General features: G+C 44.1%; 1 protein-coding gene across 2 annotated transcripts; it reads left to right on the top strand.

The window, feature by feature from the left end:
- Positions 1-8,241: 8,241 nt before the first annotated feature.
- Positions 8,242-13,273, top strand: LOC100217201 (ethylene receptor). Of its 2 annotated transcripts, XM_023301408.2 has the most exons (6): positions 8,242-8,382; positions 8,791-9,736; positions 10,343-10,711; positions 11,027-11,293; positions 12,469-12,596; positions 12,792-13,273. In XM_023301408.2, exons 2-6 carry the CDS (start codon positions 8,831-8,833, stop codon positions 13,024-13,026), a joined length of 1,905 nt encoding a protein of 634 aa, XP_023157176.1. In that variant the 5' UTR covers positions 8,242-8,382; positions 8,791-8,830; the 3' UTR covers positions 13,027-13,273. The 2 variants fall into 2 exon arrangements, with proteins under 2 accessions (XP_023157176.1, NP_001137032.1); NM_001143560.1 differs by lacking the exon at positions 8,242-8,382 and having other exon boundaries at positions 8,831-9,736; positions 12,792-13,026.
- The last annotated feature ends 720 nt before the right edge of the window (positions 13,274-13,993 follow it).

The following is a 13,993-nucleotide window of genomic DNA, read 5'->3' as shown; positions in this document are numbered from 1 at the left end:
CAGTCGTCATGATGTTCTTGTGTGGATGATGAACACCAACTTGTTTCCCTGCTTGACATGCGCTACAAATCTTGTCTTTCTCAAAATGAACATTTGTTAGTCCAAAATGTGTTCTCCCTTTAGAATCTTGTGAAGATTCTTCATTCCAACATGTGCTAGTCGGCGATGCCAGAGCCAGCCCATGTTAGTATTAGCAATTAAGCAGGTGTCGAGTCCAGCTTTATCAAAATCTACTAAGTATAGCTGACCCTCTAACACTCCCTTAAATGCTATTGAATCATCACATCTTCTAAAGACAGTAACACCTATATCCGTAAAAAGACAATTGTAGCCCATTTTACATAATTGTGTAACTGAAAGCAAGTTGTAATCTAAAGAATCTACAAGAAAAACATTGGAAATGGAATGGTCAGGTGATATAGCTATTTTTACCCAATCCTTTGACCAAACCTTGATTTCCATCCCCGAATGTGATCGCTCTTTGGGGATCTTGGTTTTTCTCGTAGGAGGAGAACATCTTCTTCTCCCCTGTCATATGGTTTGTGCACCCGCTGTCGATGATCCAACTTGAGCCCCCGGATGCATAAACCTACAAAACAAGTTTAGTTCTTGATTTTAGGTACCCAAACGGTTTTGGGTCCTTTGACATTAGATACAAGAACTTTGGGTGCCCAAACACAAGTCTTGGAGCCCTTGTGTTTGTCCCCGACATATTTGGCAACTACCTTGTCGGATTTGTTAGTTAAAACATAGGATGCATCAAAAGTCTTAAATGAAACGTTATGATCATTTGATGCAATAGGAGTTTTCTTTCTAGGCAATTTAGCACGGGTTGATTGCCTAGAACTAGATGTCTCACCCTTATACATAAAAGCATGATTAGGGCCAGAGTGAGACTTCCTAGAATGAATTCTCCTAATTTTGCTCTCGGGATAACCGGCAGGGTACAAAATTTAACCCTCGTTATCCTGAGGCATGGGAGCCTTGCCATTAACAAAATTAGACAACCTTTTAGGAGGGGCATTAAGTTTGACATTGTCCCCCTTTTGGAAGCCAATGCCATCCTTGATGCCAGGACGTCTCCCACTATATAGCATGCTTCTAGCAAATTTAAATTTTTCATTTTCTAAGTCATGCTCGGCACTTTTAGCATTAAGTTGAGCTATGTGATCATTTTGTTGTTTAATTAAAGCCATATGATCATGAATAGCATCAATGTTAATATCTCTACATCTAGTGCAAATGGAAACATGCTCAACAGTAGATGTAGAGGGTTTGCAAGAACTGAGTTCAATAATCTTAGCACGTAAAATATCATTGTTATCTCTAAGATCGGAAATGGAAGCATTGCAAATATCTAATTCCTTAGCCTTGGCAATTAATTTTTCATTTTCAATCTTAAGGCTAGCAAGAGAGATATTCAATTCTTCAATCTTAGCAAGTAAACTAACATTATAATTTCTAAGATCGGGAATTGAAACATCACAAGCATTTGAGTCAACCTTGGCAACTAAACTAGCATTTTCATTTCTAAGGTTGACAATGATATCATGGTAAGTGCTTAGCTCACTAGATAGTTTTTCACATTTTTCTACTTCTAGAGCGTAAGCATTTTTAACCTTAACATGCTTTTTATTCTCCTTAATTAGGAAGTCCTCTTGGGTGTCCAAGAGATCATCCTTCTCATGAATAGCACTAATTAATTCATTCAATTTTTCTTTTTGTTGCATGTTTAGGTTGGCAAAAAGGGTACGCAAATTATCTTCCTCATCACTACAATTGTCCTCATCACTAGAGGTTGCATATTTAGTGGAAGACTTTGATTTTACCTTCTTCCTTTTGTCGTCCTTTGCCATGAGGCACTTGTGGCCGATGTTGGGGAAGAGAAGACCCTTGGTGACGGTGATGTTTGCGGCGTCCTCGTCGGAGGAGGAGTCGGTGGAGCTCTCGTCGAAGTCCCATTCCCGGCAAACATGGGCATCACCGCCCTTCTTCTTGTAGTACCCCTTCTTCTCCTTTCTTCTCTCCTTCTTGTCGTCGCCCCTGTCACTATCACTAGATAATGGACATTTAGCAATGAAATGACCGGGCTTACCACACTTGTAGCATACTTTCTTGGAGCGGGGTTTGTGATCCTTCCCCTCCTTTGTTTGAGGATTTGGCGGAAGCTCTCGATGATGAGCGTCATTTCCTCGTTGTCGAGCTTGGAGGCGTCGATGGGTGTTCTACTTGATGTAGATTCCTCCTTCTTCTCCTCCGTCGCCTTGAATGTGACCGGTTGTGCTTCGGACATGGAGGGGCCATCTAGCTCGACAATTTTCTTTGAGCCTTTGATCATCAATTCAAAGCTCACAAAATTCCCTATCACTTCCTCGGGAGTCATTAGTGTATATATAGGATTATCACGAATTAATTGAACTTGAGTAGGGTTAAGGAAAACAAGTGATCTAAGAATAACCTTAACCATTTCGTGGTCATCCCATTTTTTGCTCCCGAGGTTGCGCACTTGGTTCACCAAGGTTTTGAGCCGGTTGTACATGTCTTGTGGCTCCTCCCCTTAGTGAAGCCGGAAGCGACCGAGCTCCCCCTCGATCGTCTCCTGCTTGGTGATTTTGATCACCTCGTCTCCTTCGTGCGCGGTTTTTAGCACGTCCCAAATCTCCTTTGCGCTTTTCAACCCTTGCACCTTATTATACTCCTATCGACTTAGAGAGGCGAGGAGTATAGTTGTGGCTTGGGAGTAGAAGTGTTGGATTTGTTCGACCTCCTCGGAGTCGTAATCCTTGTCTCCCTTCTTTGGTACCTGCACTCCATACTCAACAATATCCCATATGCTTTTGTGGAGTGAGGTTAGGTGATGCCTCATTTTATCACTCCACATAGAATAATCCTCACCTTCAAACATAGGTGGTTTGCCTAATGGAACAGAGAGTAATGGAGTACATCTAGAAATGCGAGGATAGCAAGGGGCATCTTATTATACTTCTTGCGCTCATGGCGCTTTGAAGTAGTGGAGGCCGATTTCGAGTCGGAGGTGGAGGGTGACGAAGAGTCGGTCTCGTAGTAGACCAATTTCCTCATCTTCTTCTTCTTGTCACCCATCCGATGGGACTTGATGGAGGAAGAGGATTCCTCCTTGTGCTTGTGGGCGGACTCCCTTGAGTGTGTTCTTCCCGAGCTTGCGGACTTGTCGCCGGTCCCGAGATCCCTCTTGGCGGATGTTCCCGACATCACTTCGAGCAGTTAGGCTCTAATGAAGCACCAGGCTCTGATACCAATTAAAGGTCGCCTAGAGGGGGGGTGAATAGGGCGAATCTAAAATTTATAAACTTAAGCACAACTACAAACCGGGTTAGCGTTAGAAATATAAACGAGTCCGAGAGAGAGGGCGCAAAACAAATCGTGAGCAAATAAAGAGCGAGACACGATGATTTGTTTTACCGAGGTTCGGTTCTTGCAAACCTACTCCTCGTTGAGGTGGTCACGAAGACCGGGTCTCTTTCAACCCTTTCCCTCTCTCAAACGGTCACTTAGACCGAGTGAGCTTCTCTTTTCAATCAAACGGGACACAAAGTCCCCGCAAGGACCACCACACAATTGGTGTCTCTTGCCTAGGTTACAATTAAGTTTGTCACAAGAAGAATGAGAAAGAAAAGAAGCAATCCAAGCGCAAGAGCTCAAATGAACACAACAAATCTCTCTCTCTAATCACTAAAGCTTTGTGTGGAGTTGGGAGAGGATTTGATCTCTTTGGTGTGTCTTGTATTGAATGCTATAGTTCTTGTAAGGTGTAGAAGTGTAGAAGACTTGGATGCAATTGAATGTGGGGTGGTTGGGGTATTTATAGCCCCAACCACCAAAAAATGGTCGTTGGAAGTGTGCAGTCGCATGGCGCACCGGACAGTCCGGTGCGCCAGCCACGTCAGCAGACCGTTGGGGTTCGACCGTTGGAGCTCTGACTTGTGGGGCCTCTGGGTTGTCCGGTGGTGCACCGGATAGGTCCAGTAGACTGTCCGGTGCGCCAACTGCGCGTGCTCTGACTTCTGCACGCACTGTAGCGCATTGAATGCGATTACAGTCGACCGTTGCGCGCGAAGTAGCCGTTGCTCCGCTGGCACACCGGACACTGTCTGGTGACTCACCGGACAGTCCGGTGAATTATAGCGGAGCGCCCTTTGAAATTCCCGAAGGTAGCGAGTTCAGCTTCAAGTGCCCTGGCGCACCGGACACTGTCCGGTGGCACACCGGACAGTCCGGTGCGCCAGACCAGGGTGCCTTTTGGGATGTCTTTAGCTTTCTTGGTTTGAACCCTTTCTTGGTCTTTTTATTGGCCTATTGTGAACCTTTGCCACTTGTAAAACTTATAGACTAGAGTAAACTAGTTAGTCCAATTATTTGTGTTGGACAATTCAACCACCAAAATCAATTAGGAAATAGGTGTAAGCCTAATTCTCTTTCAATAACGGAAGGAATATATTATAGGAGTAACTAACGCAAGTAACGCCTGAGCAATCTCCAGGCGCCCTGATGTTCGTAGTCCACACAATATTGACACGTGGCGGCTGCTGTAACGTACGAGTAATGATGAGCGTAGTGCACGCGACAGTATGGGCGTACCGTCTGCCAATGGAATGGATAGGCACGCCGCCTGCGGAACGGACTGGTCGCCGCTTGCCAACGGAATGGACAGATCTCATTAAATGCGGAGGCGACACATCGCCTGCCAGCGGAATGGACAGGGCTCATTAAATGCGGAGGCGGCACATCGCCTGCCAGTGGAATGGACAGGGCTCAATAAATGCAGATGCGGTACACCGCCTGCCAGTGGAATGGACAGGCGGCGCGCCTTATCCTCAATAAATACAGAGGTCACGCAGCCCAGAGGCCTTACGTCAGGCTCCGCCCGTTGGCTTACGTCACGTGCACCATGCCACGTGGCAGCATCGGGGCTCCGCTTGGGCGAGGAGCAGAAGCGTAAACGATAAGGTCCGGACACGTGTCGGCTCCGGACCCCCGCCTGGTCTTGATTAAGGCCTGGGTATTCTCTATCCCAGAATCTCAGGACCCTGCTGTGAGCGGCCTGGACCCCACATAGAGGGGTACGGACCCCATCCTAGGTGTCTGGTTTGCGCCCGTGGGGGTCCTAGACCTTACCCGGAGGCCCGATCTGTATATACAGGGGTCCGACACTTTCCCATGGGGGTCCGAACTCACTATTGATACCTTGGAGTATATCATCTTCTCTGGCCACGTGGCGGTCCCGGAACCATCCACGTGGAGGGGTCGGGTGCTGTCGCTGGCCCAGAGTAGTCGCCCGAGGCTGGGGCAAGCCATGGTCTGGCCCCACGCACAACTCCTTTACCACGCGACTAAAGATAGCCGCGTGGATACTGTGCCTTCATACGGTAGTAAGGGGCACCCCTGTTTTAGGGTACTAACATGAGTACATGACATGACATGAGTACATGACACATGAAAGTTCGGGTATTTCGGGTACCGATTGTGATACCCCAAGTTGCTACCCGAAATCCCCGAACAAAATTTGGGTTTCGGATATTTTAGGTTCGGGTTCGGGTATTCCGAGTTCGGGTTTCGGGTTACGGGGTTTTTGCCCAGCCCTAGGTGGGAGAGGGAGAGGTTGGGGAAGCCGCAGGGTGCGCGGAAAGAGCCAGGGGAGGTGCTCTGACATGGCTACTAGGAGGGGAGGGGGGCAACGAGGGCTCAATTGCCAAGGAGGTGATCACTGCACGAGGGAAGACAAGGGGTTCAAGCACGTGACGCCAACCTAGGGATGGAGCTCGACGCAATCACGAAGGACAGGGCTCATGGAGCGATGGAAGGCCATGAAGGTGCCCCGGACAAGTTGGCGATCGTGGAGGAGGACGTGCACAACGACAACGTGGAACTGGGCGGAGCTGGAGGCACCAAGGGTAGTGGAATACCGTAGGAAGTGCTAGGAGCAACGACATTGGGTTGAAGAGTAGCAGGAAAGGGGGCAGGGCAGGGGTGGTGACACCGAACATGGCCGAGGTGGTGAGGATACTGAATGATGCGAAGGAGGGGGCGTCGAGTGGCGCGCTGGTGGACACTAGTGATGTAGAGGGCAGCTAGCCGGAGGGAAGAGTGGCTGCGCCAAAGCGGCACGGCCGGGGAGGAGGCCGGGCGAGGGCGTTGAGTCTGGCAGAGAGCTAGCGACGTCCACGAGTGCCAGAAGCGGCGCGTTGAAGGGTCGTGGCTGCCCCCGCCACAAGCCACAACAACGATAGATCCGGATGGGAAGGCACACCTAGGGCCGAGTTGAGCTGGCGCGGCGCGCAGGGGGCGGGCCGAACTAGACGTTGGAGGGGAAGGGGGCGGCCAGGCGTGGGCTCGCCCACAACGGCGCCGATAGCTGCTGAGCAGGGGAGAAGGGTCGGCGACCTGAGAGCAAGCGGCAAGGGAGGCAGTTAGGGAAGCGGCCGGCGACGGTGGCCGGGCAAATCTGGCGGCGCGGCCGGTGGCGGCTGCAGGGCTCCGGTGCGCGCAGCTAGGCGCAAGCAGCCCACCACTAGGGAGAAGACGACGACTGAGGGGTGGGAGGCAGAGAGGGAAGACAAGATTGGCTCTGATACCAAGTTGGAATGAGAAACCCTAACCCTGACTAGGGTAGAGACTGGTATATATATATTGATCGATATTAGACCTGACCTATTACGCAAGAATGTGGCGGTAATTACAAGAGGTTAACCCAGAACTCTAGGCAAGTACTCTAACATATTGAGTCGTTAGGTTTTACTAAATCAAACTTATATAATTTTGGTCAGACTTATAGAAATATTATATCATCATCATATACAATATGAAACAAAAAATATCAAATATATTCATATGAATATGAAATTGTATCTAATAAGTCTATTTTATCGTTGTATCTAATCATGCATTTTCTAAAAAAATGACGCAACAAAAGAGGTTTATTTAATATAGTAGAAGTAAAAAGTACTTACGAGGTATCATTTTATCCAATTGAAAAAAACAAAGATAAATTTAAAATGCATAAATTATATTAGATTACACTCTCTTCCTTTCAAACCGTATCATATGTTAACTCTAAATTGTATTCACTCCGTCTCAATTTATAATTTGTTTGATTTTTCTTATCAAGCTTACCTTAATTGTTTTATTTCTTTTTTGAAGAAATGAAAATTTAAAAAGCACATTTAAAGTATATTATATGTTAAAATTAATAATAATATTTTTTAATAAGAAAACCCGATCAAACTTAGGCTAAGAAACTTAAACGAAATATAAATTGGAACGGAAGAAGTAATATATCATAGTTTTTTTAAATACGTAGCTTTTACGTGTAAGACTGACTCGAGCAAGGGCATCTAAAGGGTCCTCTACTCTAAATATAGAGGATCAAACGGTCCTCTACATTCTCCAGCCGTGTTCTCTAAATAGTCCTATAAATTTAGAGGGCGCTGCTGGATTCTCTGTATATAGAGTTTTTCTAAACAATCCTATATCCATTTCAATAATTTAAATAACCGGTTTAACAAAACTAAAATATGTATAATACATTTGAGAGTATGACAAATACGTATGTACAAAAAAATGTCTCTAATGTAGGTATTTGAGTATGGAGGACGTGATTTAAAGGACGTTGTTGGAGAGGAATGAGATATAGAGGATGAAACCTTTTAAAGGAGACTGTAAAGAACGGATATAAAGGATGAATATAGAGGACGTTGCTGGAGACAACCTAAGACTTAAAACCTGGCTCTACCTGATTCTTCGTATATTTTGTGTTTTAACCGTATTTATCATTCAAAGATTTAGGATTTTATCAAACATTCTCTTAATTGTTTTTTATATTTGAAAGATCATGATCTATATATAGTCTTAGGGTTGTCATGCGACCTAGCAAATAAAGAGGATGACTCTGGTCAGGAACGGATATAAAGCATCGGGCCACCTCGTTCGTGGCTTAATCCATATTTTTTTATTTATATTTGTTATCTTTAGACTAAAATGTATTGGACTTTTTTTTGCTTGATCGGATGGGATTTTTTTTCATGTCGTGGTTGTGGTCGCATGAAGTCATGAAGATGCTTGCTGGCATGTTGCTGTTGGGTAGCCCATCTCTGCATGCCATTGCCCACTCTTACAGAACTGTAGTAACAACAGCAGCTGGTGTAGAGTAGCTGCAGTGAGCCAGTGAACGCAATGCTTAGACGACTTACAGAACAGCGCCGGACTGCCTTCACCCTGCCTATTCTTTCTCCCGTTCACCCCGCGTGCACGCTCTTTCCCTTCCTCGTGCCGACGACCGGGCGACCGCCGCGCCCCGGCCCGCGCCCCCTTGTCTCGGGCCACTCGCCGGCAACGAGCAGCCACCAGGTATGCCACCCCCTTCTCCCCCCTTCCTGCTGTACGAAACCGAGCACCCAAACCCTAACTTAAGCTTATTTGGCTATTTACATTCGGATCTGATCTAGTTACAGGAGCACACACGTATTATCCCTACTAAATCCGATTTTAGTGGAAAAAGCTGTCGGGTGTACATGTGTCCACCCATGTCCTTTACGAGTTCGGCCCTTGGCCGAGGTCCGTTTGGAATTGGAAATGGGAATCAGAGGGGCGAATGCCGAATGGGCATGTCTTGCGCAATTTCCATGCTCTGCTAGTAGGCGTGCTGCGTTCATGAGCTCATACTATCCAAATGCCATTCGCTACGCATTTGCTTCTATTTGAGATCGGGAAACGGTGTGTCAAAAACGATTTATCAATATGTTTCTTCTTCTACAGGAAATGTTGTGAGGACTGATGCAATAACTAAGCTTGCTGGATGGACGGATGTGATTGCATCGAGCCACTATGGCCTACCGATGATCTCCTTGTCAAGTATCAGTACATCTCAGACTTCTTCATAGCCCTCGCGTACTTCTCTATTCCGTTGGAGCTCATATATTTCGTGAAGAAGTCGTCCTTCTTCCCGTACAGATGGGTCTTGATCCAGTTTGGTGCGTTTATAGTTCTCTGTGGGGCAACCCATCTGATAAACCTGTGGACGTTCACCACACATACAAAGACCGTTGCGATGGTCATGACCATAGCAAAGGTTTCTACAGCAGTTGTGTCCTGTGCAACTGCTTTGATGCTTGTTCATATCATCCCCGACTTATTGAGCGTGAAAACTAGAGAGTTGTTCCTGAAGAATAAAGCTGAAGAGCTTGACAGAGAGATGGGACTGATAAGGACGCAGGAGGAGACCGGTAGACATGTTAGGATGCTTACACATGAAATCAGAAGTACTCTTGACAGGCATATGATTTTGAAGACTACTCTTGTTGAGCTAGGAAGGACCTTGGGTCTGGAGGAATGTGCATTGTGGATGCCATCTCGAAGTGGTTCAAGCCTTCAGCTTTCTCATACTTTGCACCACCAGATTACTGTTGGATCATCGGTGCCAATTAATCTTCCTGTCATCAATCAAGTGTTCAGTAGCAACCGGGCAATTATAATACCCCACACATCTCCTTTGGCGCGGATTCGACCTCTTACAGGGCGATATGTTCCACCAGAAGTGGCTGCAGTCCGTGTACCTCTTCTCCACCTTTCAAACTTCCAAATAAATGATTGGCCTGAGCTTTCGGCAAAAAGCTTTGCAATCATGGTTTTGATGCTTCCATCTGATAGTGCAAGAAAATGGCATGTACATGAATTGGAGCTGGTTGAGGTTGTTGCTGATCAGGTTCGTGCTGTATCTCTGTCTATGGTTACTATAACATGGTACCTTCATCCTGAAAATGATGTAAATTTACTTGTCTCTATTCAAACAATCTATACTTTGATTAAGTTTATTAAAAGATTATCAATAAATATGACATCAGATAGGTATATTTTGAAAATATATTCCATGACATATTTAACAATACTTATTTGATAGTGTAAATATTGCTATTTTTAAATAAATTTGGTCACTGTTTTACTTGGCGCTATGCTAGAATTACATTCTTTTCTGGATGGAGGGAGTATATGCTTGTAGGAGAGGAAAAACATGTTTACATCTTTCAAATTCATATGATACTGCTCAGTTATCATGATCAGTCAATTAAGGCATCCGTTAATTGAACAGGAAAGTATATTCACAGGTGCAATGTAATGATGACAAGAATACCTTTAAATCAATACATAATCTCTTTTTTTGAAAGCATAGGATTCTGAACCCAACTACCGAGCCACAAAAGACACATGCTCTTGCTGTTGCGCAATATCTACACCTTTCTGAAGGTTAAAAGTTTAAATTGGTAGTGCTAGCAGGTCTATTGTTTATCTCCTTTTTTTGTTTCTTCATCAGGTAGCAGTTGCACTATCTCATGCGGCTATTCTTGAAGAGTCCATGCGAGCACGTGATTTACTAATGGAGCAGAATGTTGCCCTGGATTTAGCTCGAAGAGAGGCTGAGATGGCTATCCGTGCTCGCAATGATTTTCTAGCTGTTATGAATCACGAAATGAGAACACCCATGAATGCAATAATAGCCCTTTCCTCCTTGCTTTTGGAAACTGAGCTTACTCCTGAGCAGCGTCTAATGGTGGAAACAGTACTGAAAAGCAGCAATCTGTTAGCAACACTCATCAATGATGTGCTAGATCTTTCCAAACTCGAGGATGGAAGCCTTGAACTGGAGATTAAAGCATTCAATCTTCATGCTGTTTTCAAAGAAGTATGCACCATCAGTTTTCTAATACTCTTTCCGTTCCAGGTTCTAGGTTACTTTAGCTTTGCTCTAAGTCAAACTCTAACTTTGGCCAAGTTTTTAGAAAAATATGTCAACTTCTACAAATTAAAATAAATGCACTAACAAGACATGTTATGGAGAATTCATGTGATGTTATTGTTGGTGTATTTTTCTATAAGTTTGTTCAAAGTTAGAGAAATTGGACTTAGGTAAAGAAAGCGACTTGTAATTAGTAACAGAGGGAGTATCAAACATCTAGATACACGGTGCAACAACTAAAATTCCTATTTGGTATTACAGGTGATGGGTTTCATTAAACCAATTGCATCTATCAAGAGGCTATCTGTATCGGTTATGTTGGCACCAGATTTGCCGTTATGTGCCATTGGTGATGAAAAGAGACTCATGCAAACTATTCTGAACATCTCTGGCAACGCTGTAAAGTTTACCAAGGAGGGACACATCACACTTGTAGCTTCCATTGTGAAGGCTGACTCTTTGAGAGAGTTCAGAACCCCAGAATTTCATCCAACTGCAAGTGATGACCATTTCTATTTGAAAGTTCAGGTAATATTCTAGAAAGGCTTGTTTGAATAATCTTGGACTTGTCAATGAGCTCATGGTCTTTCCATACTATCAATAAAACAAATAGAATTTTTTGCAAATGGTTGTATGCATTGTCCCTCTTTAATAACAATAATAACTTAAAAAATGACCTGTATGTGTTGTGCAGAGCACCAAATTTCAAAAATGAAACTGGAGCCATCCATTTGGTTGTCTCAAGTAGCAGTTTAGTGAACCCTAATTGCAGCTTGTCAAACAATCTCAACTATTTCATTGTACAACATTTATAATCTGTTGTCTTGTCTTCTTATTTGCGACTGAATTTCTCATGCACTCTGGTTCTGGATTCACTGTGTTCCTCACATTGAAGTATTTCATGCTTATTCAGTAGTAGATGATATTTTTTTCATGAAAATCCTCTTGATTAATATCTGCGTTTCCTTGTATGATTTGTTACATATTTCCTTTAATTATGCGTCTTGGTCATTAATTGCATATGCATCATAACTTGGATAGACCCTTAAGTTGTTTGATAGTCCATTTGTTTATAAACTATGTGGTCGTCAGCTCTGTATAGGTCCATGTACAATTTTCCAATTCTTTGTACCAAGTTTACAAAAGCAGACGGTACCTGTTCAGATGTACCTGACTGATGTGTGTGTGTGTGGGGGGGGGAGGGGGTCTGAATCCTTTTCTTTGTTATAATCTCAAGGAGTCAAGGTGGTGTGGAATTTCTACCAGTGTTGGGCATGATGATTTTTGGAATCCGATTTCTTTACGCCACTGTGACCTTAGTTCAGTAGTCATTTGTTGCGTTTTATCTGAGTTGCCTGGATTGAATTAGTCGCAGGACTGACATAGGACTAGGACCTAAGGCCGCATTAGCAAAAACTCAGATGGTCTAGGATCATAAGTGTTATACCAAATCTTCCATGAGCTCCAGATCAGCCCTGATCCTTGTATAATGCTAACACAAAGCTTTCGTGTGTTGAAAAACATTCCTAGGTCAACCATATTAAGTTATCACAACGTTTACTCAATATATCACAAGGCGCAGATGCTTATATTTGCAGATTATGAACATGCCATGGACAAACGAAGCAGAGTTTTACTTCTATGCTTAGCAAGTCTTATCTATTGTGTTGCTTTACATTCTCTGTTACTTCACACTTCTGCAGGTAAAAGATACAGGCTGTGGAATTGGTCCACAGGATCTACCTCATGTATTTACAAAGTTTGCTCATCCTCAAAGCGGAGGAAACCGAGGGTTTAATGGTAGTGGTCTTGGCCTTGCCATATGCAAGAGGTAGTTCGATCTTACATCTCCTTTCTGTAGTTCCTTCTGAATCTGGTGTTAAGGTGCTGTTTTTGGTGACTCGAAGTCTTCCTATGCAGCACAATTATTTATTTATTTTGTTTAATGCATTGCCAGTATATAGGGATACCTCGGTCATCAATTCTCATTAGAACTCATCGGCATCTCTGCAAATTTCTGGTGCAGGTTTGTTAGTCTCATGGGAGGGCACATCTGGATTGACAGCGAAGGAACCGGAAGAGGTTGCACCGCAACATTCGTCGTCAAGCTCGGCGTGTGTGACAACACAAACACCTACCAGCAGCAGCTGATCCCTCTAGTATGGCCAAGCAGCGCAGACTCCGATTTGCGTGCTCCGAAACCTCTTCCGGACGGGAGAGGATCTACTCCCTTGAAATCTCGGTACCAAAGGAGCGTATGAGCCTAGTGTAAATGATTGACGGCATAGTGCCAAGTAGGGGACCGATTAGTGCCACCGTCTAATTTTGTTTGTAACCCTGTCATAGCAGGCATATGATGTACAAATACTGTAAAGCAAATGGAGACTGCGGCCGTGTATCTGGGTGGCAACGCTGACTTGCTGCATTGAGTGGTATATACATATGCTACCAGCGGATTGAATTGCTTATTCTGGGGTGTGCCGAGCGCGCCCGTGTGCGACCACCGTAGCTCGTTGCTTGTTCTATTGTGACTTGAATTCCATATTCATCGTGTAATATGAAATCCAGTGCAAATACACGGTAACAAGCTGTTTTCGGTGCTCTCGCTCCATCAGTTGGTTAAGATCATCGCCAGTTGCATGAGTCTTAAATGCTAACTGTCGTGTATGCAAATACGTGTGTTAGCTAATTTTATCACGATTCACTCTAATACAATTAGGGATGACAATAGGAAATTGCCCTAACTCTCCGTCCCTATTCCCATGATGAAAAAAAAAATTGGGGATCCCACGAATGATTGTGGGTGATATTTTTTTCTCATCCCCGTTTCTTGTAGGGATAAATTTTTGACGGATATCTTCGTCTCCGTTTAAATTATAATTAGAACGTACCTGTTTTATTATTAATACAAAACATTGTTATTTATACATATTATTAAATATAAGAAATCATTATATATACATCAAAATAAACATATTTGAGTGATCTCTTGATAAGATAATTATTTATTATTAATAATAATTATTATACGAAAACAACGTCACATGCAAGTTTAATGAGTCCCTACGGAAAACGGGGATGAGGAATCCCCGTTCCCGTTTACCCGTTGTGGAAGAATTTTCTCCCATTTATATCCATGTGGGGGAAGACACTTCCTCATTTCAATCCCTTAACGGATGAATTACCCACGGAGAATCGGGGATTGGAAACCATTGCCATCTCTAAATA

The sequence above is a fragment of the Zea mays genome, chromosome 1 (genome assembly GCF_902167145.1).
Source record: "Zea mays cultivar B73 chromosome 1, Zm-B73-REFERENCE-NAM-5.0, whole genome shotgun sequence".
Lineage (NCBI taxonomy): Eukaryota > Viridiplantae > Streptophyta > Magnoliopsida > Poales > Poaceae > Zea > Zea mays.
Note: the sequence above shows the minus strand (reverse complement) of the source record. Positions and strands in the feature narration are given on the sequence as shown.

Bases quoted from the DNA above. Each gene is read 5' to 3' on its own strand.
- LOC100217201 (XM_023301408.2), top strand. From the start codon at position 8,831: ATGGACGGATGTGATTGCATCGAGCCACTATGGCCTACCGATGATCTC. The intron at 9,737-10,342 runs GTTCGTGCTGTA...TTTCTTCATCAG, and splicing joins TTGAGGTTGTTGCTGATCAG to GTAGCAGTTGCACTATCTCA. The intron at 10,712-11,026 runs GTATGCACCATC...TTGGTATTACAG, and splicing joins TTCATGCTGTTTTCAAAGAA to GTGATGGGTTTCATTAAACC.